At 32.9% G+C, this 14,599-nt stretch overlaps 1 protein-coding gene across 3 annotated transcripts; it reads left to right on the plus strand.

The window, feature by feature from the left end:
- Positions 1 to 1,728: 1,728 nt before the first annotated feature.
- LOC142545649 (protein Brevis radix-like 4) lies at positions 1,729 to 6,310 on the plus strand. Of its 3 annotated transcripts, none has more exons than XM_075652955.1 (5): positions 1,729 to 1,840; positions 2,326 to 2,460; positions 2,593 to 2,984; positions 5,277 to 5,819; positions 5,919 to 6,310. In XM_075652955.1, the coding sequence occupies exons 2-5, from the start codon at positions 2,338 to 2,340 to the stop codon at positions 5,995 to 5,997; spliced, it is 1,137 nt and encodes a 378-aa protein (XP_075509070.1). In that variant the 5' UTR covers positions 1,729 to 1,840; positions 2,326 to 2,337; the 3' UTR covers positions 5,998 to 6,310. The 3 variants fall into 3 exon arrangements, with proteins under 3 accessions (XP_075509070.1, XP_075509072.1, XP_075509071.1); XM_075652957.1 differs by lacking the exon at positions 1,729 to 1,840 and adding an exon at positions 1,864 to 1,965; XM_075652956.1 differs by lacking the exon at positions 1,729 to 1,840 and adding an exon at positions 1,992 to 2,158.
- The last annotated feature ends 8,289 nt before the right edge of the window (positions 6,311 to 14,599 follow it).

Genomic DNA, 14,599 nt, shown 5'->3' on the forward strand with positions numbered 1-14,599 from the left:
GATGATTTAATATTCATATTATACTCAAATATTTTATTATCACTTATAATTGCATTTTATTAAATTTGAATTATTTCGAGTAACTTATTAATATGTACTAAATTGTCAATAATAAATATATAACAATTATAAAATGAGAATTATTATTACAGCTTGAGACTTTGTTAAATGAAACTTTTGTATTGAATTTTTTATTAATGCTAAAAGTACGATCAATGTATCGCACAGATGATTTGGCAAATAGTGGGCCAAAAAAATATTGAATGGTGATGTGGACGGAGTTTCCTAGGAATACAAGTAACTTCTGATTTTTTTAAATTTGACAAGCAATTCGAATAACTAGTAAATTACAACTCTATCATACCACAATCGGTGCATTGACCTTTGTAGCATTAAGGTTTTTTGTTGATTGGTTTCATTATACCTATTAGAGAGATTGTGTGATGACCAGACATCGTTGAATTGATGTAGGAGGCTAATGATATTTCTGATGAACGTTAGTAGCACGAGGAAAAAAATTTGAAAGGGAAAAAAATTGGATTAAGATGAATCTTCAATTATTTAAAAAACGCATTAGCTTACAAGATGTAATTTACTATTTTTGTTCCCTTTAAAAAACGTGCCTATACTAACTGGATTGAAATAATTGATGATTTCAACCGTCAAATAATTAATAAAATTTAAGACAAATCGTATAGGTTGCTGCTTGATTCGTCATTTGGAATACGTTTTCTAACCCATAACATCTACACGAAACATCAATTTTCCATTATTTTTTAAGGTCTTTTACGTGTGCATCGTTTTACAATTTTGTTACTCTATGTTATCAAATTTAATGTTTAGTTCTTGATTATTATAATAAGTTTATTAATTTTTCCATGTGAAGTTGATGTGACGCTCACATATCATCAATTAAGAATGAAAATTTCACCCGAATCTTATACTCGACCCAAAGAGAGCTATGAAGAATATTTTTTATTTGATAAAATAAATAGGTAATCAGATGTGAAATTTTTTGATATGAGGATGAAGACGGATATTAAAGAAAAAATCATATTTATATCCTACCCAAATACCGGATTAAATTAATATATATATATATATATATGATTTTTTTGTTATAATATTAACTCTAATATAGTTATGTCGAATGATCTTAGTTGGATGAAATTAACAAAATTATTAATATACAATTGATGCTATTTTTGTTGAATAATGATATTAATATAAATCGTTTCTAATAATTTGCTATTTATTTAAAATAATGCTACATGTACAACCAAATTTGTACAACAAATTAAATGCAAACATTTCATTTATCAAAATATCATGATAGTTTCAATATAAATTCATACGAGATAATAACAAAATATCATGATATAATTATTATAAATATTGTTATACTGATTATACTTTTAACATTATTCAATTATTAATAATCAATCCGTTAGTATAATAACATTTGTAATTTGAAGTAAAAGAACAAACATATCGTATCTATGCATGTCTCTGTTTTTTATATTCTAAAAATTAATAAAATATAAATTTCCACTTATCTATACTTCTGGATTTATTAAAGCGAAGATAAAATATTTTAATTGTAATAATAATTATTATAAATAACTTAGAATTTCTAAAATACTAATTAATTAAGTCGAAAATCCTTAAACTAGCTTATAGTTAAGAATTTTACAAACATTGAATGTATTGGATAAAACAAAATAAAGTAAAAATCAAAAGCCCAAAAATAAAAGCATCTAAAAGCCTCAAAGCTCACAAAGGCTGACAGACAGAGAGAGTTTTCAATATGCTTTTCACATCTTCAGTCTCCTCCAAGAAGGTAACGAAGCACCATCCTTATTCCTTTCCGTCACCTTTTCTCTGGTTCGCCTCCCATCTCCACCACCCTGAAATAAATCTTCCGCAAAAATTCTCAGAATTCTTGCAATGTTTCTTTCTGATCCTGTAATATATCGACATTTTTCTTTTGTATTATGTGTGTGTACATTTACAGAATATACACACGTAATGCAATCAAAATACAGAATCTCGTGTTAAGTTGACTCGTGCTGGTGCATACCTTATAATTGAGGGTGGGCACTAAGAGTGCCGGCTCACCAAAATCACCGCTCTGTTTTTCGTTCTCCTTTACATTCATGTATAGTAAACTCTCTCTCGCTCCCCATTAATCTACACAGGATTTTTCGAAGTTATAGTTCTGTAATTTTGTGTGGTTTTTTATTTGGGTTCTTTTTTTGTATTTTTTTTACAGATTGTTTAATTTGGTTTCTTCTTTTTGACCTGTTTCCTGCATCATATTTGCAGAGACGATAGAAGATGCTTACTTGCATAGCACGTTCGAAGCAAACGGGTGACGGATCGTCCGTTGATCACCAGGGAGAAAAGCCTAATTCCAATGTCACTCCTAACAAGCAAGCTATTAAAAACCTTTCTTCTCAGGTGATTGGACGTGTAAACTAAGTGATTTTCCTGTTGATTTTATTCGAAGGAATGCAAAAATTGTTGGGTATTTTTTTCTTTTCCTGAGATTTATTTACTGAATGAAAAAAACCTGGTGTCGCCGTGTCGCAGATCAAGGACATGGCATTGAAGGCCTCGGGTGCGTATAGGCACTGCGCGCCGTGCACAACTGAGCCGGCGGCGCAGCAACGGAGGTCCACGAGTTTCCGAGGCGGCGGTGAACCTGAGTCGGCGGCTCACGAAAAATTCCGGTGGTCGTATAGGCGGACGGGAAGCTTCAACTCCAGTTCGACGGCTGGGCGGAAGGAGCTTGAGGCGAGGCTGAAGGGGATCTCCAGCGGCGAAGGGACTCCGGCGTCGGCAAGTGGCCGGCGAGTCGACCCGATTGTATTCGTGGAAGAAAGCGAGCCCAAGGAGTGGGTGGCACAAGTGGAGCCGGGGGTCTTAATTACCTTTGTCTCCCTGCCACGTGGCGGAAACGACCTTAAGCGGATTCGATTCAGGTACGTTTTGGTAGTTTCGCTCAATCTTTTCTTAAAGTACAATTTTATTATAATTTAATATATTTCTACTTTCCTTCCAAAGTATGGCAACCCACCACATGCGAGAATCTAGGATTGAGACAATTAGATCACCATTTTGACCATTTTTTCCAAAATTCGATAACCTCTCAAAAACCAAATTGGAGAGGAAAGAAATGTATATATGATTTTTTCTAAGCATTTAAGTCTCGAGCCCGAAATCTCGTTCCAAATTGGGATATTTGTGCTAGAATATGAACTACAAGTCGATATATGCCTATCTACCGATTCTGTTAGTTAATTATTTGTTAGATATAATCAAGACAATTTAGTTATGTAAAAATTTAGTACGAAATGCAGGTTCACAGCCCTTTGACAGAATAATGAATTGTGAGTGGAGACTATTGTCAATAATAACTGGAATAGTTAAAACGCATGATGAAAATTGATACTTGGTGTAGCATAATTAAGAATAATGAATGATATATGGTCCACGGAAAATTTAAATGGCTATGAGTGTTTTCTTGACTTTAGGATGAAAAGTTTGCATGCTTGGTTGGTGTAAATATATTTATGGCTACCATGGTCTTTATACAAAATTTTCAAACTTTTAAGTAAAAATAAATCGTCGCAAAAAGAAGAAAAATATTGAGTCGAATTTAATCTCATATTACTTGGAATTGCTTGCATAAATATCTTACTTGAGCATTCTATTATGGAAGCCATACTTTCATTTCTCTCCAAATAAATTCATAATTAATGGGATTTATTTTAAAATAAACTGGTCATTAAAAGCAAGACTTTGTGGGCAAAAATACTAGATCGTGCCTATAAGGAGAAATCAGCACAATTGTTTTGACAAAATTACGCTAATCATTATGAATTGGGCCACGAGGAAAAGAAAAATAGGACAATTACACCATTTTCAAAAGTTTAAAAAGGCAAATTAAAACTCAAGAAAACATCTCGGTGGGCCTGTCGTTTTCAAGTGTTGGGAAACCTTTTACTTATTGTTGTCGATTTGTCGGGGATTGCCATTGCTTTCGTTTTCAATCTTACTCACGCCTCGCCTCTTTCTTTGCTTTGTCATCTTGTGTACTGTTTTCTTGTCAATTTGACTATGAAATGTACAATCCTGTGACTCCAAAACTGAACTGGTGACAAGATGGGCATCTGAATTAAGCTGGTTTCTGAACAATAAACATTTCTGGCAGTGGCAGACAACAGGATTTTGTGTAGTCATTGATGAAAGTTGGATTTATCTTGTTGCTTTGGTATCAGTAGGCAAAGGTCGAAAATTAGCACATGAGATCAACTCAATCTAGAATTATAGTGGATCTAACTTCTTAGCCTAAATATGTTTTCTATGCTATATTTGGTGATAGACATTGGTTTATTTATAATCATAGATCCTGAATGGGTATTTATTCGACTCTACTTTTAGGACACTAACCAAAATATTCATTTAAGTGTTGTAAAAGAGTGAAAAATGATGTGGGCTCCTTTTATAGCAATTAGATCAACTTTTGAAATAATATCCCAAGAGTAGGGTCGAACTTTACCCTGATTCCTGAATGGGATTCACATGACACTGGCTATTTGTGCTATATTATCTAGTGGGTATAGATTGACGAACGCACCACTTTAAAATATATTCCAACAATTGGTAAATATATATTTTTATGTATGACTCACTATCCATTTCATGATCTAATTATTCGATTGGTCACTCTCGTTCATTGGTTCTGCGCACTCATTATTTTACCGGAGATTTGGATTATCTTGAAACCATTTCAAAGACCATTCAAATTTCATGCACTTAAGTCCAAGCCTCCATGATTTTCAGTTCCTTCATATTTAGTGATGAAACTTGTGTAACGGGGGCCAGTCAGGATTTAAGACTGTCCCCCTTTGATTTTACTTTTTAGCATAAATTTTTTCTTGTATTATATGATTTCAGTATTTCACCACCTCTGAATTTTTTGAGTTCTAGAACTTTAGTTTCGTCGTCCTCTATGAAAATCATGGCTCCACTGCCACAGCTAACTTTCTTGCCATAATTGATAACCATTGAAATAAAGTTTAAATTGATTCTTTGATAAGTCAGAATGATGATATTTGGTTTCCTTTCTTGCATAATATTCCTCAGTAGTGGCATATAATATTTAACTGTTTTTTTATAATATATGGGAATGAATGACGATGATAGGGAAATCTTGTTCCTTAACCACCTTAAATTTTGCTTAAAATGTTTGCAATTTCATGATTCTTTAGCCGAGAAGCATTCAACAAATGGCAAGCTCAAAGGTGGTGGGCCGAAAATTGTGAGAAGGTGATGGAACTCTACAACGTACAAAGATTAAACCGCCAAGCTTTTCCCCTTCCAACAACTCCGAGATCCGAAGATGGCAGTAGCAATTCAAAGATAGAATCCATTCAAAACAGCCCAGTTACGCCACCATTAGATAGAGAACCTCTGCCTCGTACCTTTTTTCGGCAGGTGGGAAACGGGATATCATACTCATCATCGGATTCACTAGACCATCAATCGACTCATTCTCGTTCTAACTATGACTCATGTGGTGTTTCCTCGACGCCAAAACTCTCAAGTATCAGTGGTGCTAAAACAGAAACATCCTCCATGGATGCTTCAATTCGAACTAGCTCCTCAAGAGACGCTGATCGCTCTGGAGAGATATCGATAAGCAATGTCAGTGATCTGGAAAGTGAATGGGTCGAACAGGATGAGCCCGGTGTGTATATTACAATTCGACCACTGCCTGATGGTAAAAGAGAACTGAGACGTGTGAGATTCAGGTTAGTCTTGAGACTTTTTAAGCTTGAATTGAATCTTGAGTAGTAGTCTTGTTGTTTAATACTTGTTCCAACTTGACTTAAAATCGGAATCAATTTTAGCCGAGAGAAATTCGGGGAGGTGCATGCAAAGCTATGGTGGGAAGAGAATAGATCCAGGATACACAAACAATACTTGTGATCGATTCAATTCAACAAGGCAAGGAGATCAAATACTGCAATATTTTACTGATTGAGAAGTATAACATGGTGCTAACTAAAGTGTTTACCTTTTATTGAAAGAAACTGGTTCAGTCTTGCAAGGGGAGAGTCATAGTTTATGACTTGAAAGAACCTTCCTCTGGTCTTTTTCAATTTTTGTTTCTTGTACTTTATTTGAATGGAAATTGTGGGATATCTATATTGTGGGTTTTTTTTAGTTATGTATGAATATATATGTATAATTTAAATGTGCTTGAAGGGCATTGATGTTGATTGTGCAAAATTTCTGAGTCGCGGAAAAAAAAAATATCTTGGGATTTATATATTCTTCGAATAGAATAAAGAACCTGACTTGTCATGTTTACTTGACGTTTTGGTAATTTACACATGATATTTGAGTTGTTGGGTAGAGGAATTGAAACATGATGCTTGAGCTATTGTATAGTTTAAAAAATTTGAGTTGCATCGATATTATTAATTATAATTTTTTGTAAAACGACAAATGCTTAGTCTTACGTTTTTTGATATTTAAATAAATAGATGAGTAAAATTAATTATTTGTACAGAGTGTTTCGACTAATATTAATATGGAATCAGACAGGATTAAAATTGATTAATAAAAAAATAATTAGAAAATTTAACTTTGATATTTAATAAAGTCTTATTATATCCTTACAATCTATATTACGTTATTAAGTTTAAGGAAATTAAGTTAACGAACTTTGAGATCGCGACTCTTCTCAAATCACAAAGTATTTTATTTTTGCTTAATAAAATATCATATAAATCATTTAATAAATGAGTAGGTCTGCTGTGAGACGGTCTCACGAATCATCATCAGTGAGATGAGTCAGCTATACCGATATTCACAATAAAATGTAATACTTTTTCATAGATGATACAAATAAAATATCCGTCCCACAAAATACGACTCGTAAGACCGTCTCACATAAATTTTTGTCAAAATAAATTTATATCATACTTCTACAATTGTGACATCCTAATAAAACATTTCTTTATTTTTATCTATATTCTTGGAATTTAAATAATCATATCAATTACAGCATAAAAATATTATAAAAACCATTTTTAAATTTAATATAATTACTAATTTTTTAAAAAATAAATTAGCACAAAAAATATTAAATTCCAACTGGCATAAGTGATAAGACGACTCACTCCTAAAAGAATGGAAATAGATAATAGATAATTTTAAATTTATGGGGAGGCGGCTCAGAATACCTTTTTTGTAATTTTTTAGATAAAAAAATGAACATAAGTGGAGTACATTAAATAGGATATCAATACATTATCTTAAATGGGAAAAATTTGTATAAGATGATCTCGCAGATCATATTTTGTTGGACGAATCTCTTATTTGGGTCATATATGAAAAATATTAATTTTTATGTTAAGAGTATTACTTTTTATTGTGAATATTAGTAGGGTTGATTCGTTCACAGATAAATATTTGTGAGATCATCTCACAAGAGACCTACTCTATTAAAAGCCATTGTGAAGTCCCGAAAATTTTAAGTCCATATGAACCACGTGCGTGCAAGTTATTAAATTCCTTATGTATTTTATGATTTTAATGCATACTTTCATTTAATTTATGAAATTTATTATTTTAATTATTTATGTTTATTTAATGTACGTTAAAATGTTTTCTTGAGTTTATGTTCAGATGTTTATTCGAGGCGGAATCAAGGAAAGGAGACCGGGACGATTTTAGTAAATATTATTGTGGTATTTTATTTTAAGTTAGGCTTGAGGCATTTTTAAATAATTTATGAAGTTAATTTGAATATTAAGTTATTTTAGAATTTTAAACTTTTAAAGTTTATTAATTTAAGGATGTATTATTTTTAGTAGAGAATCATCATTTTTATTTAGTATACTAATTGATTAATTAGTATTTTTATTATATTAATTTAAAATCCTTAAAATGATCATTTACTAAATGATTTATTTAAACATGCAAGCACACACAATTTGACTCACACACACACTCACACCTTTACACATACATATACACGTATATTACATATACACACAAAACAAAACACATGTTATTCAACCTATTTGACTAAGGAGAAAAGAAAGTTTTTAAAAACTCTTCTCTCCATTATTATTTTTGGTTCCTCTCCACTTTTCTTTATCAAATTGTCTTTCCAAGAGCACGTCCATGTTTTTTTTTCTTTGCAATATTCCAGCATCTTTTGGTTGAGGTTATTCAAAAAAAATTCGAGCAAAGTTAGTCCCGGATCGTCTTCCGTATCGTCTCCGCTTCGGTATCGTCGTTACGGTATTTTTAAATATCAAAAGGCACGTATAATCTGTTCTTGCTGCATCGATCATGTCATATTATGTATTAAGTTGTTTTTAAGCATAAAAATGTATGTATGATGTCGAAGTTTGAGCAGAAAAATCTACCGAATGTATTTGGAAGTATTTTTGGAGTTGAAATTTCGTGTTATGATGGTCTTTCGAAAACTGCGATTTTTTTGTACATATTTTGAGAAAACTTTCAACTACAAAAACGTAGATTTTTTTGATACGTTCGATTTGATATAAAATTCGAGTTATTTGGATTAAAAACGAGTGAGTTATGGTGTTTTTAGTACGACTGCTCAAATTAGATCCGAAAATTCCTGTTTTGATGTTCTTTCGAAAACTGCAATTTTTCGGTACATATTTTGATAAAACTTTCAACTACAAAAACGTAGATCTTTTTGATACGTTCGATTTGATATAAAATTCGAGTTATTTGGATTAAAAACGACTGAGTTATGATGTTTTTCGTATGACTGCTCAAATCGTGTTTCAAGAAAGTTATGAATTTTAATGTGTTCTTGAAGTTTTTATGTTGTGGGCTTTGTTGGGGATCGATGGGTGATCGTTGCTGCATATAAGAAAGTTAGTAATGATGTTTAGAGTATTTTTGAGGTTTCGATTCATGTCGTTAAAAGCTTGAATTATTAAGAAGTCGTAAGAAATAAACTTTAATATAAATGACAGTATTTTTGGGTCGTATAAATTGTAGGGTGATTATAAAAGTTTAGTTCATTGTTATGGTGTCCTAGAATGGTCTCATAGTGTGGAATCTTGATGCATTATGTGTTAATTGGGAGAATAGACATGTCATAAAATTTTCATCAAATAATTCGTTGGGCAGACGGACACGGACCCGGAGACGGAGGTTAGCACGGGGTTCGTGCCTTCTCATTTCTTCGACACATATTTAAACGCACAGACACGGACCCGTACACGGACCTAGGGACGGGGTCCGTGCTCCTTCTTTTACATGACACATATGAGGCAGTACCTACACGGACCCGGGGCCTGACCTGGGTACGGGGTCCGTGTAGCTTCAGTTTTTGGGATAAATATTTTATCACTTAAGGTTTGGTTTGAGGTGTTATGGTATGATTTAACATTAATGTTTTACAAGGTCAAGTGGTGAGAAATTATAGAATGTTCTAAGAAATTATTTAGCTTGAGATTAAGCATGATTTTACGTTTAAGTTGTACACGTTAAGCTTATGGATTCATGTTAGTATGTTGCAGCAACGACACGATTGACATCCAACGAATCCCTCAGCGCTAAGTAAGTATGTATGACGTGCAAAGAAAATATTTGAAGTTTTTGAGGTATGCTAAATGTCTTGTGACCAAAAGTAAATGGGTTTGGAAGTCGGTGAACGTGGCCGAGGACCTCTCCACCCCGTTAAATTATGAACGGGTTTGAAGTTAGGATTGGAAAACTGAAACGTACCGTACTTTTACTACTTCAAAATTTTCGGAAAAATTAAAAATTTTCTTAAACATAAAATTCATACAGTCGTTACTTATCATTCAACATAATAATATTTAAAATCAACATCCCATACTCAAATTTTCCAACAAAGTACTTATTCCAAATTATCTCACAACCAACATAAAAACATAATATTTTAAAGTTTTCATAAAACATAAACATAGTGGTCCTCGGGTTTAGCCTTCCGCTCAGTCCAAGCCTGCCCCTTGGTCGCCACCTCCTGTCTCCTCATCAACATACTCACCTGCATCGATCAAGTCTAGTGAGTCTAAAGACTCAACACGTATAAACTGGAATAACGAGTACTACATAATAAAATCGCATGCAACTTAAAAATAGAACATACATAACTTCAAACTTGAACTTGCATAATAAACTTGAAACTTGCATAATAAATTTAAAACTTTCATAATAACCTTAAAACTTGAACATAGATACTTTGAAACTTGAACTTGAATAATAGCTTGAACTTTGCATAATAACTTTGAATTTTGCATAATGACTTTGAACATACGTACATACATACTCTGACGTGCCATCATCATAAACTTTCATAAACATACTGCATACTTGAACATACTTGAACATACGTAACTTCATCATTTTCGTAGAGGATGTTTCAAAGCAAGTGACCCTTAACATAATAAATATCTGATCAGACAAACCACAGTACTGGGCTGACAGGGACGTATCCACTGCCACATACATGAGATCTCTGTTCATAATTTAACAGGCCAGTTGATCAACGTTCATAATTTAACGTTTCACAACCAAGATCTAACCCGTTCATAATTTAACGGGCGGATTGGTCCCCGTTCATAATTTAACGCTTTCCAATCCTAACTTCAAACCCGTTCATAATTTAACGGGATGGAGAGGTCCTCGGCCACGTTCACCGACTTCCAAACCCATTTACTTTTGGTCAAAAGACATTTAGCATACCTCAAAAATTTCAAATATTTTCTTTGCACGTCATACATACTTACTTAGCGCTGAGGGATTCGTTGGATGTCAATCGTGTCGTTGCTGCAACATACTAACATGAATTCATAAGCTTAACGTGTACAACTTAAACGTAAAAGTCATGCTTAATCTCAAGCTAAATAATTTCTTAGAACATTCTATAATTTCTCACCACCTGACCTTGTAAAACATTAATGTTAAATCATACCATAACACCTCAAACCAAACCTTAAGTGATAAAATATTTATCCCAAAAACTGCAGCTACACGGACCCCGTACCCAGGTCAGGCCCCGGGTCCGTGTAGGTACTGCCTCATATGTGTCATGTAAAAGAAGGAGCACGGACCCCGTCCCTAGGTCCGTGTACGGGTCCGTGTCTGTGCGTTTAAATATGTGTCGAAGAAATGAGAAGGCACGAACCCCGTGCTAACCTCCGTCTCCGGGTCCGTGTCCGTCTGCCCAACGAATTATTTGATGAAAATTTTATGACATGTCTATTCTCCCAATTAACACATAATGCATCAAGATTCCACACTATGAGACCATTCTAGGACACCATAACAATGAACTAAACTTTTATAATCACCCTACAATTTATACGACCCAAAAATACTGTCATTTATATTAAAGTTTATTTCTTACGACTTCTTAATAATTCAAGCTTTTAACGACATGAATCGAAACCTCAAAAATACTCTAAACATCATTACTAAATTTCTTATATGCAGCAACGATCACCCATCGATCCCCAACAAAGCCTGCAACATAAAAACTTCAAGAACACATTAAAATTCATAACTTTCTTGAAACACGATTTGAGCAGTCATACGAAAAACATCATAACTCACTCGTTTTTAATCCAAATAACTCGAATTTTATATCAAATCGAACGTATCGAAAAGATCTACGTTTTTGTAGTTGAAAGTTTTCTCAAAATATGTACAAAAAAATTGCAGTTTTCGAAAGAACATCAAAACAGGAATTTTCGGATCTAATTTGAGCAGTCATACTAAAAACACCATAACTCACTCGTTTTTAATCCAAATAACTCGAATTTTATATTAAATCGAACGTATCGAAAAGATCTACGTTTTTGTAGTTGAAAGTTTTCTCAAAATATGTACAGAAAAATTGCAGTTTTCAAAAGACCATCATAACACGAAATTTCAACTCCAAAAATACTTCCAAATACATTCGGTAGATTTTTCTGCTCAAACTTCTACATCATACATACATTTTTATGCTTAAAAACAACTTAATACATAATATGACATGATCGATGCAGCAAGAACAGATTATACGTGCCTTTTGATATTTAAAAATACCGTAACGACGATACCGAAGCGGAGACGATACGGAAGAAGATCCGGGACTAACTTTGCTCGAATTTTTTTTGAATAACCTCAACCAAAAGATGCTGGAATATTGCAAAGAAAAAAAAACATGGACGTGCTCTTGGAAAGACAATTTGATAAAGAAAAGTGGAGAGGAACCAAAAATAATAATGGAGAGAAGAGTTTTTAAAAACTTTCTTTTCTCCTTAGTCAAATAGGTTGAATAACATGTGTTTTGTTTTGTGTGTATATGTAATATACGTGTATATGTATGTGTAAAGGTGTGAGTGTGTGTGTGAGTCAAATTGTGTGTGCTTGCATGTTTAAATAAATCATTTAGTAAATGATCATTTTAAGGATTTTAAATTAATATAATAAAAATACTAATTAATCAATTAGTATACTAAATAAAAATGATGATTCTCTACTAAAAATAATACATCCTTAAATTAATAAACTTTAAAAGTTTAAAATTCTAAAATAACTTAATATTCAAATTAACTTCATAAATTATTTAAAAATGCCTCAAGCCTAACTTAAAATAAAATACCACAATAATATTGACTAAAATCGTCCCGGTCTCCCTTCCTTGATTCCGCCTCGAATAAACATCTGAACATAAACTCAAGAAAACATTTTAACGTACATTAAATAAACATAAATAATTAAAATAATAAATTTCATAAATTAAATGAAAGTATGCATTAAAATCATAAAATACATAAGGAATTTAATAACTTGCACGCACGTGGTTCATATGGACTTAAAATTTTCGGCCAATTTTATTTTATTTTTTAAAAAAATCAGATTCTCTAATTTTACCCACGTGAATAATATGCTCATTAATTTGTCTGCACCCAACAACGTTGAATGGACCCTAACAACGTTGAAAGTTGATAGTTTTTTTTAAAAAGAAACTGAACAGGAACAATCATGGCTTTTCTTCACTAGACGAGACTAGGCTCTGCTCTGGAGGCGTCAATTTTGTGCTTTTCTTCGCATATTCTTGAGGACCTTTCAGTTCTTATCTCTTAATCCTTGCATCGGCATAGTTTCGGTTCCAGTGATGCTGTGCTGTGGTCCTGTCTGGGCTTGCTTTTGGCGGTTGCAAGATTTTCAAACTAAGCTTGAACTGAATCAATAAATCTCGATTCTCGAGTCTTGGAGCCTATCTATTTTCATGATCAAGATTTTCACTTTTCTTACTGTGGCAGCTTCCCAACGTAAAGTGAAATAACACTGGCGGACAGAGGAGGAAACTATGATGCTGTGGTAGAGGTTCAGGTTCCGGGCACCGGAGGAAATGGTGTTTCTGGATCAACGGGTGACTCTTCAACGATGGAGGAGTTGTCTAGAGTGCAAATGCCCTTATACTTAAGTATTATGACTACTGCAGCACTACAGGGACTCAAGATTTCTCTGCAAAACCACCAATTGGGACAGCCATCACTAATGAAATCCTCCTATTCGAAGCCAAGATCAAGAATTGCGGAGCCTCTACATTTGAGCACGTTGATGCCAGGTGAGGATTAGGCAGAGTTAACTGAACAACACGCACTATCCTAATCCCGATTTCATTTAAATATTTGGGTAAGAAACGGAATCAGTAGCCAGTACACAATCAAAATTAAACGAGTAAACACCTAGCAGAATTCATAGTTTAGGAGATCGGAAATCACACTGTAGCTCAGAACCTTATCCTGCGAATCAAATTTGTACAAAATTAAAAGATTTAAGGATTTTACCGTGAATAAACAGAATTGAAATGCGCACTTCACAAAGTACCAATCGCAGAAAATCCAATAAATCTTATATATCTGAACAAAGTAAGCGAAGAGCGTATCTTAGGCGTACCTCCATGAATTATATATTATATTAGCAAATTTTTTTTTATAGAGGTTAGAATGTATTACTCCGCTAAATTGAATTCAAGCTCAGGAACTGAAATATGCATCTTTTCACGACAAACAACATACGTAAGCGTAAAAGCACATAAAATACATCAGTTTAGTCATGAAATATAATTTCATAAATTATTCTTTTCTTTTCTTAAACTCGCATTATTTTATTTTTCTAGGAGATTATATAGAATTTGCTAAGAACATGTAACATAATACATTTTATTTCGAAATGATTCTATTTTTAGTCAACAAATTATGTATCGATCATATTTCTGAAAAATATATCATATATAGTATTTATGCTACGCATGCACAAACTACTTTGCAATCATCTAATCTAGGACATCATGGTGCCGGGAGACTCAAAAAATTTTGATTCGGGAAGTTATAATCTAAAAAAGTACTTTATTAATCTCAATTTTAAGTGTTTTCTCAAATCTAAAGTAATTTTCATGAGGGATATAATAGTGATTTTTTTTTTAAAAAAAAAATTTGTATAAGTTTCGGGATCCCGGATACTGTTTCTATATTGCACGTCACGTTCTTACATGACATAACACTGA

Source organism: Primulina tabacum, chromosome 5 (assembly GCF_025594145.1).
Source record: "Primulina tabacum isolate GXHZ01 chromosome 5, ASM2559414v2, whole genome shotgun sequence".
NCBI lineage: Eukaryota > Viridiplantae > Streptophyta > Magnoliopsida > Lamiales > Gesneriaceae > Primulina > Primulina tabacum.